Source organism: Paralichthys olivaceus, chromosome 18, assembly GCF_024713975.1.
Source record: "Paralichthys olivaceus isolate ysfri-2021 chromosome 18, ASM2471397v2, whole genome shotgun sequence".
In the NCBI taxonomy this organism is placed as follows: Eukaryota; Metazoa; Chordata; class Actinopteri; order Pleuronectiformes; family Paralichthyidae; genus Paralichthys; species Paralichthys olivaceus.
In genome coordinates this window covers 20,282,501-20,296,945 of record NC_091110.1, presented here as the reverse complement: position 1 = coordinate 20,296,945, position 14,445 = coordinate 20,282,501, and the positions used below count along the sequence as shown (strand labels likewise).

At 44.7% G+C, this 14,445-nt stretch overlaps 2 protein-coding genes across 4 annotated transcripts; both read right to left on the bottom strand.

Annotated features, from left to right (window-relative positions):
- Positions 1-4,524: 4,524 nt before the first annotated feature.
- On the bottom strand, positions 4,525-7,218 carry LOC109645896 (alpha-2B adrenergic receptor-like). The gene is made up of 2 exons (XM_020111568.2): positions 7,081-7,218; positions 4,525-6,246 (listed from the first exon to the last, which is right to left on the bottom strand). The coding sequence occupies exon 2, from the start codon at positions 6,151-6,153 to the stop codon at positions 4,663-4,665; it is 1,491 nt and encodes a 496-aa protein (XP_019967127.2). The 5' UTR covers positions 6,154-6,246; positions 7,081-7,218; the 3' UTR covers positions 4,525-4,662.
- Positions 7,219-7,777: 559 nt separating this feature from the next.
- Positions 7,778-14,257, bottom strand: dbnla (drebrin-like a). 3 transcript variants are annotated; one of them, XM_069513289.1, is made up of 16 exons: positions 14,130-14,257; positions 12,019-12,224; positions 11,860-11,915; positions 11,179-11,291; positions 10,999-11,073; positions 10,529-10,669; positions 10,375-10,452; positions 10,137-10,288; positions 9,942-9,999; positions 9,345-9,410; positions 9,164-9,269; positions 8,857-9,087; positions 8,656-8,712; positions 8,453-8,547; positions 8,283-8,352; positions 7,778-8,196 (listed from the first exon to the last, which is right to left on the bottom strand). In XM_069513289.1, the coding sequence occupies exons 2-16, from the start codon at positions 12,099-12,101 to the stop codon at positions 8,060-8,062; spliced, it is 1,518 nt and encodes a 505-aa protein (XP_069369390.1). In that variant the 5' UTR covers positions 12,102-12,224; positions 14,130-14,257; the 3' UTR covers positions 7,778-8,059. The 3 variants fall into 3 exon arrangements, with proteins under 3 accessions (XP_069369390.1, XP_069369392.1, XP_069369391.1); XM_069513291.1 differs by having other exon boundaries at positions 8,453-8,544; positions 14,130-14,256; XM_069513290.1 differs by having other exon boundaries at positions 7,922-8,196; positions 12,019-12,137; positions 14,130-14,238.
- Between the last annotated feature and the right edge of the window lie 188 nt (positions 14,258-14,445).

The following is a 14,445-nucleotide window of genomic DNA, read 5'->3' as shown; positions in this document are numbered from 1 at the left end:
TCTTCATTCCAGAGTCGTTCATTCTGAGAGCAGGTGCATTGATTTCACCTTCAGATTTCTGCTCTCACTCAAAACCCTGCGCTTGCACTCAAATAGCGTTTGTGTTTGGATTTTCTCTGCTTGTGCTCAAACTGTGTGCTTACACTCAGACTCACATTCCTCCTCTTTGCACCTTCAATTTCTGTTCTCAATACGAAATCTGTCCGGGCAACAAAATAAGAGTTTGAGCACAAACAGAGCAAATCTAAGCACAAGCAGAGGCAGTTTGAGTCTGAGCTGTTCAACAGCTGCTGCTGTGACACGAGGAACCTGAAACGTTCTGCACAGAAACAGTCAGGAAACTTTGTCCAGAACAGACCTGAAGTGAGACAGAGTGTCCACAGGAGGAAGTCTTTTAAAATGTTAATATTAAATAAGCACAGTATTCTTAGCATTTACATAAGCGACTGTTTAATAAATGTTTCCGTGACACTGTTTTAAATAATGGTCGTGCGTGCGTTAAAATCTGACTGAGCAGCATCAATATGTAATCTGACTGAATTATTCACAGCACTTTTCCTCCTGAGTTCACTGACATGCAAAGTGTAGAACACACACACACACACACACACACACACAGTTTCTCACACTTCAACAGTCGTTAGCAAACACCGTGCCTTAATTTCTCACACTTCTTTTATCACAAAACAAGAAGAAGCTGCAGAGGAATTATAAAAAGTCAGTTCAATTAAAATTCTTCAGAATCAACTGATGAGACAAACAAATGAAAATGTTGATGATGAAATACAATCAAATCGATTTTAAAGCTTTTAACACAGTAAAAAAGTTCAATAATTCAATAAAGGGGATAAAATAATATCATGGACAGACAGTCGATCAAACTCAGAGAGGAAACAAAACACTGGTGATCACTTCATCATCTCACATCGTCAGGTCGAAGGATCAGTTTTAAAGTAAAGACACTAACTGAGCTGTTCTCTTCTGTTGTTTCACTTGTATTATTGTATTACTATATAATAATAGATATAATAATATATAATATTACTATATAATAATAGATATAATAATATATAATATTACTATATAATAATAGATATAATAATATATTGTATTACTATATAATACTACTACATTTTTATATGGATTACCTGTATTTATGTGATTTATATATTCATACTCATATTTATTTAAAGACTGAATCATTTTCTTTTGTATCTTCTGTTCTTGTGAAAATGTAGAACATGTTATTCATTATTCAGATCTCATGAAAAGACCCATCGAACGACAGACAGACAGACAGAACAACAGACAGAGAGACACAGAGACAGAACAACAGACAGACAGACAGACAGACAGACAGAACAACAGACAGACAGACACAGAGACAGACAGACAGACAGACAGACAGAGAGACAGACAGACAGACAGACAGACAGAACAACAGACAGACAGACAGACACAGAGACAGACAGACAGAGAGACAGACAGACAGACAGACAGACAGAACAACAGACAGACCCATATATCTCACACTGTGTGTTTGTGTCAAAGCCTTTAATTCCTCTGTGCCACGGAGCTCCGTTGTTAGAAACACATTATTTCGAACCTTTAATTTGAAAGAATCCACCTCCAGACACAAAGTCTCCAACATTGCACAGTTCTGAGAATGAGACAGTAAATCTGCTGCTCTGTGTTTTCTTGGTTTGCTTCGATACATAAATGTGATTTTACACTCTCTGTATTTCACAGCGAGCGTTCGCGGCTCCGAGTCGTCACCGTGCATCAGGGCTGACGGAAACAAACGATGTCACAAGGCTGAGGCTTAATATGGCATCATAAAAAAGACATTAACGAGCCAACAGCATAAAGCCCCCGAGCTCTGAATCCATCATCATGAAGACACAGACAAGTTCCAGTCTTAAAAACTTCAACTGATTCAGAACTTTGAGCTGAAATGTCTCAGATGTTCAGGTGACAGGAATCTGTTGAGTGAGAGCGATGGATCCAGATCAACCAGATCAGATCAGTGATTATCTCCCATTGACATTCACACTCAATCAGGCTGCTCCACACACACACACACACTCATGGACATCAGTCCTCTGAGATCCGTTAATTATTCTCTGATGAATCTGTGAAAATGTAGAAAAACGTTTTTATCTCAAACTGACAAAAATTCCTGGATCTGCAAAAAACGTTGAATGGATTCTTCCACGATTCACATCCTTCATCCAACTTTATCTATCGGTCAAGAGCTGAAGCTGGAGCGCAAGCAGCAAAATATCTCGAGCACAAGCAGAGCACATCTCCACACAAGCAGGGGCTTTTTTGAGTGTTAGCGCAGGGTTTAGAGCGAGAGCATTTCCATTTGAAATCAAAAAGAGCTCTCCATCGGAAAGACTGAAACACTAAGTCACTGAAACGTCAACACTGCTTCAGATCATCGTTCAAACTGTAAACGTGCTTCAGTTTAAACTTTAGTTTAATCACGTGAAGTAACTTTATCGTTCGTGTGTCGGTGACCTGGGTCGTGGACGGGTCGGTGGTTCTGTGGATCCTGTTGTTCCCTGACTCAAAGTCTTTTTCTAAAACAAAGAAGCTTTTTAAAAACCTCTCCCTCCGGAGACGTCTTCATCCGGAGATAACAGGCGAAGGGAAACAACACCTCCCACTCCTCATCATCACCTGTCCTACATGGATTCAGTATTTATAGGGTACGTGATCATTTTTTAATTTCCAGTTGTTAATGTGATGACACCTGGAAGGTTTTCCTCTTCTGTTGCCTCGTCAGATGAAAACATGTGTTTGAGCTCAGAGGACAGTGAAGCCGACACACACACAATTCTTTCTCCGACAGAAACCAGTGATGCTAAAATGTCTGATTTCATTATTCTCTGTAAGTCACAGTCGAACACACCCACTCTGCTCCGGAGCAACGAGCGATCAGCGTCTCATCGTCTCATTTCATCCTTTATTCAATATCCTTCATGCCAAACTATTTCAAAATAAAAGCACAGCACTGGGAGACAGACATTTCAAAATTAAACTCCAAATGAAATAACAGATCTTTTTTGCAATAAAACAAAAGCGAGTGATTTTTTTATTGCTGAAGGGAGGAGGTGTCGTCGACGTGCAGGAGACGAGCAAACGTCTTTGAGAAAATCCAAAATAGAGGAAACTATATCGCAGCTTTAAAGCTGCGTCACCAAACGTCTCTGTCAGAGTTAATCCTGCAAATCCAGTTTTAAAGTACATCCAGATTATTAACATCATGAGAATATGTTGATTTATCTGAACAAAGACGACCTCACGTCTCCACTTCCTCCAGAAATGAAGCCTCAGTGTCTCCATCAGAGCAGCTCAGAACACGAGGGTCAGAGAAAACCAATCGTTTGACGAGTTTTATTCAAAAATGATCCACATACTGTTCAATGTTTCCATGATCATAAATAATGAACATTTCAGATTCATGTGTCGTTGTAGCACGTTCACGTCAGTTTATACTGGAGTTAATTGGTTGGTCTTACATTAAAGAACTGAACACACGGGTCCGTCTGCGTTCACAAGATAAGAAGTGCTTTATGAAACACACACACACACACACACACACACACACACACACACACACACACAGAGGAGGAGCGTCCTCTTCAGGGGCTCTGCTCATCGTCAGCGCTGAGTTTAGATTCAGTCCGTATTGCTTCGACAGAGAGCAAAATGAAAAGCTTTCAATCCCGATCAATAAATACAGCAAATAAATCCAAACCTGGGGTTGACCTCTGACCCCTCGGGCCCCTGGGCCTGTGCCCTGCAGACCTGTTCTCACAATTATTGTTTAAAGGTCAATTAATTCATGAACAGTCGAAAGCCTGGTTCTTTGTGTTCTGTCAGTCTTCAAGGTATTGGATTTAATTCTACGTGGTCATAACAAATGTTATTTGGTGAAAACTGTAACTGAACTCTGAAACACGTCCTTCTTATCCAGAGGAGAAATAAAAAGACATGAAAGAAGAGGACGGGCTGACAGGAGGAACCGCTCAGCTTCAGATGAATCCTCATGTGGAGTTTTGCCACCTCAGCTGTTTTCTCCTATGGTCTAAAGCCTCCGGCCGTCGCTCTAACGAGCGACTCCCAGGGAGAGGTGGAACATCACCAGCTCCCAGAGAATCTCAGATCTGCCCGTGTGGAGTCACAGCTTTAACTGGAGGAGGGAACGAAGGAAGGTGAGAGACGCACAGATGAAGACAATGGTCACATGTTTTAATCGTGTTCCACATTAAAGATGATCGTTCTCCTCCATCAGAACCGAACTGCTCCTCTGCTTCCACACACACACACACACACGCCATCGTCCTGTCGCTCTGTTTGTACTTTGGATCACCGAACACAGACTCTCTCCACTTCCGCTTCAGAATATAATCAAATGAGGCTCCTCAGAGTCACTGAAGACACAATTACACTGTTTTCTTAAATAACATTACAGATAATTGATTCAGCCACTTGAATCTTTCGGAAGTCTCCTCTGTCAGAGCGGCTCTGACTCAGCACACAGATAAATTGTTTGTGTTGATGCTGCTGGAGGACAATCCTGGTCAAACACGTACGGACACAAAGGAGTCGTCTCTGTTCTCTGTCCATCAACAGCTCACAGCGTAATCCTCTTCATAAGAACGTGCCCTTGGTGTCCCGGCACAGGATCCTCTTGAAGGCCTTCCTGAAGTCATTGTTGAAGATGGTGTAAATGACGGGGTTGAGGCAGGAGTTGCAGTAGCCGATCCAAAAGAAGAACGTGAACAGAGGTTTGGGGATGCTGCACGTCTCGGGACACACGGCCTGAAGAGAGTAAGAGAAGAAGAAGGGGAACCAGCAAATCACGAACACGCCCATCACGACGGCCAAGACGAAGGTGAACCTTTTCTCCCGGTTTACCAAGGCTTTACGTCGGCAGACAGCCGTCCCCTGGTTCACAGGCGTCCTCAGGGGTTCCTCAGGCGCCAGTTTGGTGCCGGACGATGTGGTCATGGTGCTTTTGTGTCGGCTGGTCAGGTTGAGCACCTGAACTTTGAATCCTTTGCCGCGTGGCGATCCAAAAGCTCGCTCGTTGGATTTGCTTGTCTCTCCTCTGTGGCCCTCACTGAGGACACCTTCCTCCTCGACCTCCAGCTCAGAGCCGGAGCTGGACTTGTTGTCGGCGAGCGCTCCCCCGCCTTCGTCAGGATGTTTCTGAGTCTCGCCTGAGAAGGTCTGGCTCTCACACTGAGTTTTCTGGCCCTTGGTGCTCTCAGGCGTTTGTTGAGGTGATGATGGCGTTGAATCAGAGCAAGATGCCGTGGTCGTGGTTTTTCCTCGGTGGCTGGCAGTCGTACCTCCCTGATCCCCGTTCTGTCGGGACTTCTCAGAGGACTTCCTCACAGGCTCGCTGGCTGCCACCACTTTTTGCTTCTGTCCAGGTGAGCATCTCGTGTGCTGCTTAGCGATCTGATAAATCCTGATGTACACCAGGATCATTATCACACAGGGGGCGAAGAATGATCCAATGGTGGAGTAAAGAATATACCAGCGCTCGTTGTTCAGTTCACAAACCTCCTCACCTCCTTCGCTCTTATCCAGGGTGAGAAGAGGAGGGAAGGAGATGACTGCAGAGATCAGCCAGACGATGATGATGCCGGCCTTGATGCGTGAGGGAGTACGTTTGGCGCCGTAGGACACGGGCCGAGAGATCGACAAGTAGCGGTCCAGAGCTATTGCGCACAGGTGCACAATGGAGGAGGTACAGAAGAGAACGTCCAGCGCCAGGTAGATTTCACACCAGATGGAGCTGAACGCCCAGTAGCCCTGCAGCTCGTTTGCCAAAGAAAAGGGAATAATGAGCGTGGCAACGAGAATATCCGCCGCGGCCAGCGACACCAGGAAAAGGTTCTGAGGCCCCTTCAGGGATCGAGAAGTCAACACGGCTATGATGACCAGGATGTTCCCGACGATTGTCAGGAGCATCATGGAGGTGCTGGCTATCGCAAAGGCGGCGGTGGCCTGTGGCGTGTAGGGCGAGGTCCTGGCGGCGCTGCGGTTGCAGGGTCGGGGGCCGGAGATGAGGCTGATGTTCCTGTTGGGGAACAGCTCCGACAAGCACGTGGCGTCCGGGGCGGCTGCCATGTTGAAGATGGTGAAGGGTTACAGAGTCTGTGATGAGGGTCGTGGATGGTTGTTGGTCAAGGTGACATGTGGTCGTTACACCACGAGGGAGATCTACAGCAGAGACACATTTTCGATCAGTGGTCAAAGTTTTATAGTGTTGGATTAAATCCAGATTTATCAACGAGCGGCTCTCAGCTGCCGCCAACAATGACGGAGGCTGAAGTTTGTGTGACGCATCAATTTCAAGCTGAATCATTTTACCTGTAAAACATATTAAAACATAAGAGAAGAGAAAGTTTGTTCTTTGGGTGAACGTCGTTTGTGGTCACAAACCAAACAGGTTGGAAACCAAGCTCATTACTTAAAAACTTATATTAAACTTTAAATATCATGATAAATTTTTATATAACTTTATATCAATGTCTGGAAATTCAATTGAAATTCATAAGATGATTAGAATCAGCTCCACCTGCTGATCGTTCACACAGAGACCATTTTCTTTCATTTTCTCTCAAATCTCTTTGTTGGAAACAGAACGTGTGAGCTTATGATTTAATTTATCAATATTATAAATGTGTCATTTAACGAGTAATTAAAAACAAGGATTGAAGGATCCAGTGACGTAGAGTAGAAATTATTAAGCTGTTTGGGGCAAATGTGTGATTTTAAATCATTGAAACGAACTTAATTCTCGGTTGTTTTTGCAGAGTCACCATGAAGCTGAGAAACAATTATAAGTTGTTTTCTGTATCTTATTTTTTACCCCCTTTTATTTAGTCACTGGAGTAAGTTTCACTGGAGCTGATCTCAAGTGTAACTCTGAGATTTATAAACACTGAGTCTTACATTATTCAATGATATAAGTATCTCATGTTTCCAGAGTCTCTGATGTTCTTCAGTAAAATACATTTCTAATCATTCTCAGAGACAGAAGCCATCACTTACTGGAACATGAAGATCTGCTCCTCCTCACGGTCTGAGCGTCTGTCCATGACCACAGCTGCAGGTTCTGTCAGGACAGTTCGGACCCAAGTGTCCGGGTCAGACCCGTGAGGACTCTGATGTCTCCAGCTGCAGGACAGGACTGAGGAACCAGGACCAACCCGACGAGAGGAAAAGGTTTCAGCTCAAAGACTCTGAGACAACGAATTCATTTCAATTCATTCATCTCAGATGATGGACACGTGCACGAGGCTGCTCGTGTCCCGGACTGTGCACACAGACTGCAGGGAGGACGTGCACGATCAGACGAGGAGTTCAGGAGGATGAGTGAGGACGCGCTTTTTACGCGCAGCCTCCAAACTGTTCACACGAGCGCACGCGCGCGCACACACACGCACACACACATGCACACTGACTCAGGTTGAACAAATGAATATCAGGTTAAAGGTCCAAACAGATAGAGAGAGAGAGAGAGGGGGGGGGGGGGGGGGGGGGGTAGAAAGAGAGGGAGAGGGAGAGAGAGGGATAGATAGATAGAGAGAGAGAGAGGGATAGAGAGAGAGAGAGAGGGATAGATAGAGAGAGAGAGGGATAGATAGAGAGAGAGAGGGATAGATAGAGAGATATATAGATATATAGATAGATAGATAGATAGATAGATAGATAGATAGATAGATAGATAGAGAGATATATAGATAGATAAGTTTAATTTATTTATTTATCTTAATATCTTAATAATCTTTGACATTATTGTTGAAGCACAGAAAATATAAATGTAGTGTTCATTACAGTAATAAAAGAAAATCACAACCAACACATCCTGTTTTTACAGTTTGTAGCGCCATCCTGTGGTCAAGAGGAGAAACTACAACATCACCCACCAACACTGTTCAAATGAAACCAAGCTCTTCCTCATGAGTCACTGATGTAAAGTAAGTCACAGTACAGAGTACAGCTGCTGAAGAGAGGGGGATGATGGGAGTTAGAGAAGCTCCACGTAGTTAGCAGGAAACATCCCATAATGTCCATCAGGTCCGTAGCCTCTCCACCAGCCCTCGTCCACCATGTCTATCCCACTTATGATGTCATCAGGGTCAAAGGTGATCTCAGTGTCGTCAGCTGTGGAGCAGAGGTTTGTGTTTGACTGGTTCATCCACATGTGTGTTTACATATGTTAGCTGTTAGCTGTTAGCTCAGGCACATACCGGCCTGGTAGTCGTACACAGCTCTGGCCCGGATGTCCTCTCCGTTGGTTACTGCACCGTTTTCTTCAGCCTTTAGATGAAACAAAGTTTTCTCATCAGTTCTGGACACAGTCAGATCTCACCGTGACACAGACAGAAGGGTCAGAGGTCAGAGGTCAGAGTGGACTCACTGTGTGGTGACCCTGCTCCACGTTCTCATACAGACCCTCATCTGGTCCCACCGGTGGTTCTACTTCTGCTACATACAGATAATCCTGAGAATCTGCTGAGGGGCCAGACAGTTATTCACCATGATGACAGGATACTTATATGAAGTACCAGTACAACACTTTAAATCATGTTGTCACTTTAGTGAACAGAAGGAGAATCAAACCTGGAGTCGCTTCATCTGCATCGTCCTCAAACTCATCCGACCACTCCTCCTCCCCTTCTATAACACAGAGAGTCTTTAACATGGCCTGTGTGTAAAGATACTGAGCGACTGTAAAGATACTGAGCGACTGTAAAGATACTGAGCGACTGTGTATATAAATACTGAGTGACCGTATGTATAGTATACTGTATATAGACTTACCTCCATGCAGAACAGATGAGTGTGAGGGAGGTATGGTATCATAAACTGCTGCAGTGGGTGAGTGAGACGGAGTGGGTGAGACAGGGTGAGCAGGAGACAGGACGGGGAACACAGGAGACGGGGGGTGAGCAGGAGAAGTCTGGACCACAGCGGGGGGGATGGGGTACTGAGGCTGCCTCAGTGTTTCTCTCTCAAAGGATTTCTGAGATAGAAACGGACTCTGCAGCTTCCCTGCAGGACAGAGGGAGTCAGTGCGGTTCATCACTTCCTGTTTATCGAGGCTTGTTGACTGGTTAGTGCTGGTTACCAGGTCTGGATGTGGACGATCGGTCGCTGGCCTCAAAGCTCTGCTCCCTCTGCTTGAATACGTCTCTTGGGTTGAATGATCTCTGGGATATCAGGGACTTGGCCTCCTGAGGACGACAGAGAGATCTGATCAGTAACGATGAACGTCTTCATTCGCAGATAAACCGTTTGTTGGTTCTCACGTTGGCTTTCTGCACAGATGCTGCAGCGCTGATTCCCGTCCGCTTGATTTCTTTTTCCTGCTGGTTCTAAAACAGACACATGATGTCGGCATTGATGAAGAACATGCAGTTTGTCACTGGACTGAATCTTCAGTGTTCACATTTTAATCCAATCCACGAGAGGAAACATTCATTGAGGATTATTTCAGCAGCAGCGCAACAGATTGCAAAACGAATTTCCCCTCCTCTCCACACGGGGGCACTTGGTGATGAAACAGGAAACTCCTAGTACTTCCTCCCACTTTAGAAAATAACCAGGACGAGGACGTCTTCTTGTTCGTCTCTTTCACCTTCAGAGTCCATGTGTGAAAAACCTTCAATGTGAGTGAGACTTTCTGTCTCTCTAAGACTTGATATGAAGGTTAATCAATACTTGTGTTGATATTTTGATGAGTAAGTGTTTTTAATATTTCTGGTAGTTTATGATTTAAAAGTCAGATTTAAGATGAGTTTCTTTATTTCTTCAGAAGCTCGGTGGTAAAATAAGGTTCAGTTACAAACTTGAATCTAAAACATCTCAGGAAAATATCAAATATCTTTAAAGTGGAATCCTCTCACCTGTCGCTGCTGCTCCTGCTCTCGTTCCTCTTCTTCTTCTCTCTGTCTCTGATAAAGTCTGATGTCAAAACAACACAAAAAGCAAAAACCACAGTGATGTGATTCCTTGGTTTTGGAGTTTGTGTATCAGTCCTGTGATCAGTGGACGGTTAAAGGAGACATGTGATGTTTGGATCTGGGCAGGTCTCGACTCACTTGTCCTGTTCGATCCTCTGAGCTCTCTCCTTTGATTTCCTCTCTCTCTCCTTCGTCTGCTTCTCCTCCATCTCCATCCTCTCTCGGTCCATCCTCTGTCTCTCCACCTCTGCTCGTTTGCTGTCCTCCTGTCGACGAACCTCTTCGTCCCTCTGTGGAGGAAAGTCATTTTCAGTTCAGCTCAGTTCAGCCTCCGCTTCAGCGCTTCACACGTGTGATGGATATGATGTGTGAGAACCTGAGTTTGGACCCAGAAGTCGTCTTTCTTGGTTTGTTGAATTTCCTCCACGGCGTTGACCTTACGATACACTGAACCCTGGAAACGCAGCAGAGGATGAGTTGTGGAAATTATAACTTGAGCGGTAACGAACACACCACACGTGTCTCCTCACCACAGGTCCTCTGGGAGCGTCTCTGTATTCTGTCTTTTGGTGGAAATTAAAGTTTGCTCCTGACGCTTTGGACACTTTTGACAAGATGTCCTCCGGCTCCACGTCGTCATCTCCACGGGCGTTTATTGTCACATGGGCTCCCTGTGATCACACACATGTCGCACAGAAAGCTGACTGTCACAAAGTGGAGCCACACATGGACGCTTTGGTGGAACATGAACACATTTTAAAACTGATGGAAAAATATTGCCCAAGCATTTAAAGCTTGTTGGATCCACTTGAGGCCTTTTGGTTCAACCTGCATGTGGTGCAAGTCAGCCACTGCAGCCCTGAAAACTGAAAACCGAAACATGAAACCATATGTGTGTCCAGAACACCGGACCAATAAAGACGGCCCGTATCCAGCAGAGACGACTCTTGTTATTTCCTTTTTCCAGAAATGTGAAGCAATTTAAAAAGGTCCGACTCACCTTGAGGAAACCGGCCATGGAGCTCACGTGATTGGCACATTGTCCTTTACGAGAGTCCTTCACACCTTCACCTGTCTGCTCACAAATGTTTTTACATGTGAGGACATTTTGTGTGGTCAGGTTCATTCATTGTGTGTGTGTGTGTGTGTGTGTGTGTGTGTGTGTGTGTGTGAGTCTCACCCAGTTTATGAGGACAAATTTGGGCAGGCCAGAGTTTGGGTCGTGGACACGACAGAAAGCGTACATCACCTTCCCACTGTTCAGCTCCTCCACCATCTTCTCTAAACCACCATCTACACACACAGAGACACACATACACACACACACACACACACACACACACACACATCATGTGAGGATATAGTGGGAACCCGTGTGTGTAGAGCAGTTAACAGCAGCTCCACCTGCAGCAGTGGAACGTTAACGTGATCTCGTGGGACAGTGTATAAGTAGCACCCCCCCCTCAGGACATGTCACAGATTGAAAGTGTCATGTGACAGCGTCTTGGTTCAGGTGGAGGTTGGAGCCAGAAGGAGAGGGGGGGGGGGGGGGTATTTTTACTGCTGACTGGTTAAACCTGCAGCGTGGAACTTGTGTCTCCCTCCTCTGGCAGTGAGACAAACTACACATACACTGTTACAGCCTGCAGGTGGACTCACTGTCATTGTTAGTCTCTAACCCGTCCTCTGCCCTCAGAGTTGGTTTTTATCATCTGAAAACAAACGCTGCTTTAACCTCCTCCGTCTCTCGGTGTGCACATGTGGATCATTTAACAGGAGGTGAAAATCCCATGATTCAGAGTTGAGTTAAAGTGACAGATTTATGTTTAATAAGGTTCCTGGTGCATTAGTCTGATCTTACCTCCCTTTTCTGCCAGTCGGATATCGTTACTGTTCCCTTCATACGTGAACAGAGCCCTGAGAACACATAGAGAACCAGGGTGTGGACACGGTTCCAGATTTCAGTCAACAAGGAAGAGAAGTTTGACTCTTTTCGTTTTCTCTGAGAGATTAAACTCACCAGTCTGTGTCCGACTTTCCGTCCACCACCTCTTTGTAAGCGGCCATGAGGACAGCACCGTTCTTACTCAGATTCGCTGCCATTTTAATCCACGTCTTCTCCTTCACAGTCCAAACCGGCTGCTGACAAATAATCACACAGCTTCACGAGGAATAAAAAGCTCCAGGTGGATGAATAAAAGTTTCCAGTATCAGAGCAGAGAGCGTCTGAAGAGTCAAACCAGTCAGGGAAGAAAATCAGAACCTGATCAGCCACATTCTTCCACAGGTCACTCACCTCGAGCTACTGTTGTTCATCGACGACAGAACCATGAATCTGAACAGGAACATCTGCATCTATTCATATGATTCACTGAGTCAGGAACCTCCCGAAGACAGTATACATGTAGAGAGTGTGTGTGTTTTAGTGTCAATGCTACGCTACGCTAATAAACATCTGGCTCCATCTAACATGAGATAATTGTTCTTTTTCAAACTGTTAATTTAATTAAAAATAAACTGCAGAGATTGAGTCCACAGTCGTCTCCAAAGAGGAAAATAAAGAGACAGTGTTCAGGCGTGTTTGGGTCTAGATCATTTACTGTAATAACCCTCTCTATCTCCCCCTGGTGTCTGGCTGCAGAACAACATGTTATAAACCCTGTCTCCTCCATGTTAGCAGATGGGTTAAACAAATGTTTGTCATTTCAGGAGGTTCTGTGTTCATGTTTCTGATCAGTTTGACTTTAATTAGTTATTTGATATGAAGACAGGCTGAGACGCCATGATCGACAGCTGACGCTGACTCAGGATTGGTAGAGAGTGTGTATGGGTCTCAGTGTCGTGACCTCGATACCTCGACACGTTGTCCATCGTTATTTAAGGTGGATGGGACATGTTGAGGGACAGGGTGAGGCTTCACTGAGAGTTACAGCTGACGGCTCAATGGATTGTGTTTGTTGCTGTGATATGTATACTCATGCATTATTTATATTGAATTAATATTTATATATTAGTATATTATACGCACACAGGTAGTTTGTCTCATCACACTCAATGCTTCATAGTGTAAGCATATATTTCACCCCCAGGGGGAGCTGTAGCACAGAGCGTATTACTGGAGACTCATTTGATTTTGTCTCTCAACACTTTGTGACTTCCTCCTCTGTCTGTGTCTCTCTGCTCATTGGCTCCTACCGAACACGTCATCAAAATACCAAACACTTGTTTCCAACGTGATATTAAAACATTATTTCATTCCATATCAATTTGTACAAACTCAGTGTGAATGAGTCACAGGAAACTGTCCCCGTGTTAATCCAGCTTTAAAGTGTTGACATCACACACACACACACACACACACACACACACACACACACACACACACACAATCCTGTTAGTGAATGAAAGGGTGATTGATGGACTGAAGCAAATTAGCAAATTGCCTCCTGAGGCTACAACCCCCCCACCCCCACTATAGTTTTACCTCACACACACTCCTCTCTCTCTCTCTCTCTCTCTCTCTCTCCTTTCTTAACTACTCCACAGGAAACACTCTCCTTCTCACCTTACGTGTGTGTGTGTGTGTGTGTGTGTGTGTGTGTGTGTGCGTGTGTGTGTACAGGTATATGTCTGGGAATTTAAAGGATGCTGGTAACACTTCACACCACAGTCCCTAATATGAAGTTTAATGTATTTTATGATTCATGTCCCAATAAAACACGTACAACCTCCTGCTGGTATTTAAGAGAGCTGCATATTTCAGAGGGACAGAGAAATAAATGATCCAAAGTGTTTTTTGTAAATATTCTCTGGCCGCAGGTAGAACCACAGAGTGAAAATCAAGATGGACGACACATCTCCACTTCCTCCAGAAAGAGGGAAGATAAAAACATATCTCAGATGCAGACGCTGCAGTCAAATATTTATTTAACGTCCGCTTTGATTCTTTAGGTTGATCCATGTCCCATCTGCTAACATGGAGGAGGTTTATAATCTCTACTGCAGCCAGACACCAGGGGGCGATTCTGGCACTTTGGCTTCGGTATTGGAAGCTGTCATGTCGTCCATCTATTAACGGTCTATAAAGTTTGGGAACATTTTCTTAAACTATGAAATTAAAGATGAAATTACACGTGAGGATGTGACGTGTTGTTAGCATGTTCACGAGGAGCTCCAGGTGCAGACAGAGGCTCTTTAACAGCTGGAACCTTTCACCACTGCTGTCCATGACCTCACTCCTGAACCATGTCCATTCACACACACATGTTTTCTTACATAAACTCAACACAGGGGTCAGAGTGACCCGCGTCCTCGACGACACGTCAACTCCATGATGTGAAAACCGCCGGGAGAAGATTTGTGGACAGTTTGTAAACGAGCTGCACTTCACATCGGAGGAGGGGGGGCGTTAACAGTTCGGCTTTACAGCGTCTCATTTCCTCTTTGT

Bases quoted from the DNA above. Each gene is read 5' to 3' on its own strand.
- dbnla (XM_069513289.1), bottom strand. From the start codon at position 12,101: ATGGCAGCGAATCTGAGTAAGAACGGTGCTGTCCTCATGGCCGCTTAC. The intron at 9,270-9,344 runs GTGAGAACCAAC...TGTCGTCCTCAG, and splicing joins CATCTGTGCAGAAAGCCAAC to GAGGCCAAGTCCCTGATATC. The intron at 9,088-9,163 runs GTAACCAGCACT...TCTGTCCTGCAG, and splicing joins ATCGTCCACATCCAGACCTG to GGAAGCTGCAGAGTCCGTTT.
- LOC109645896 (XM_020111568.2), bottom strand. From the start codon at position 6,153: ATGGCAGCCGCCCCGGACGCCACGTGCTTGTCGGAGCTGTTCCCCAAC.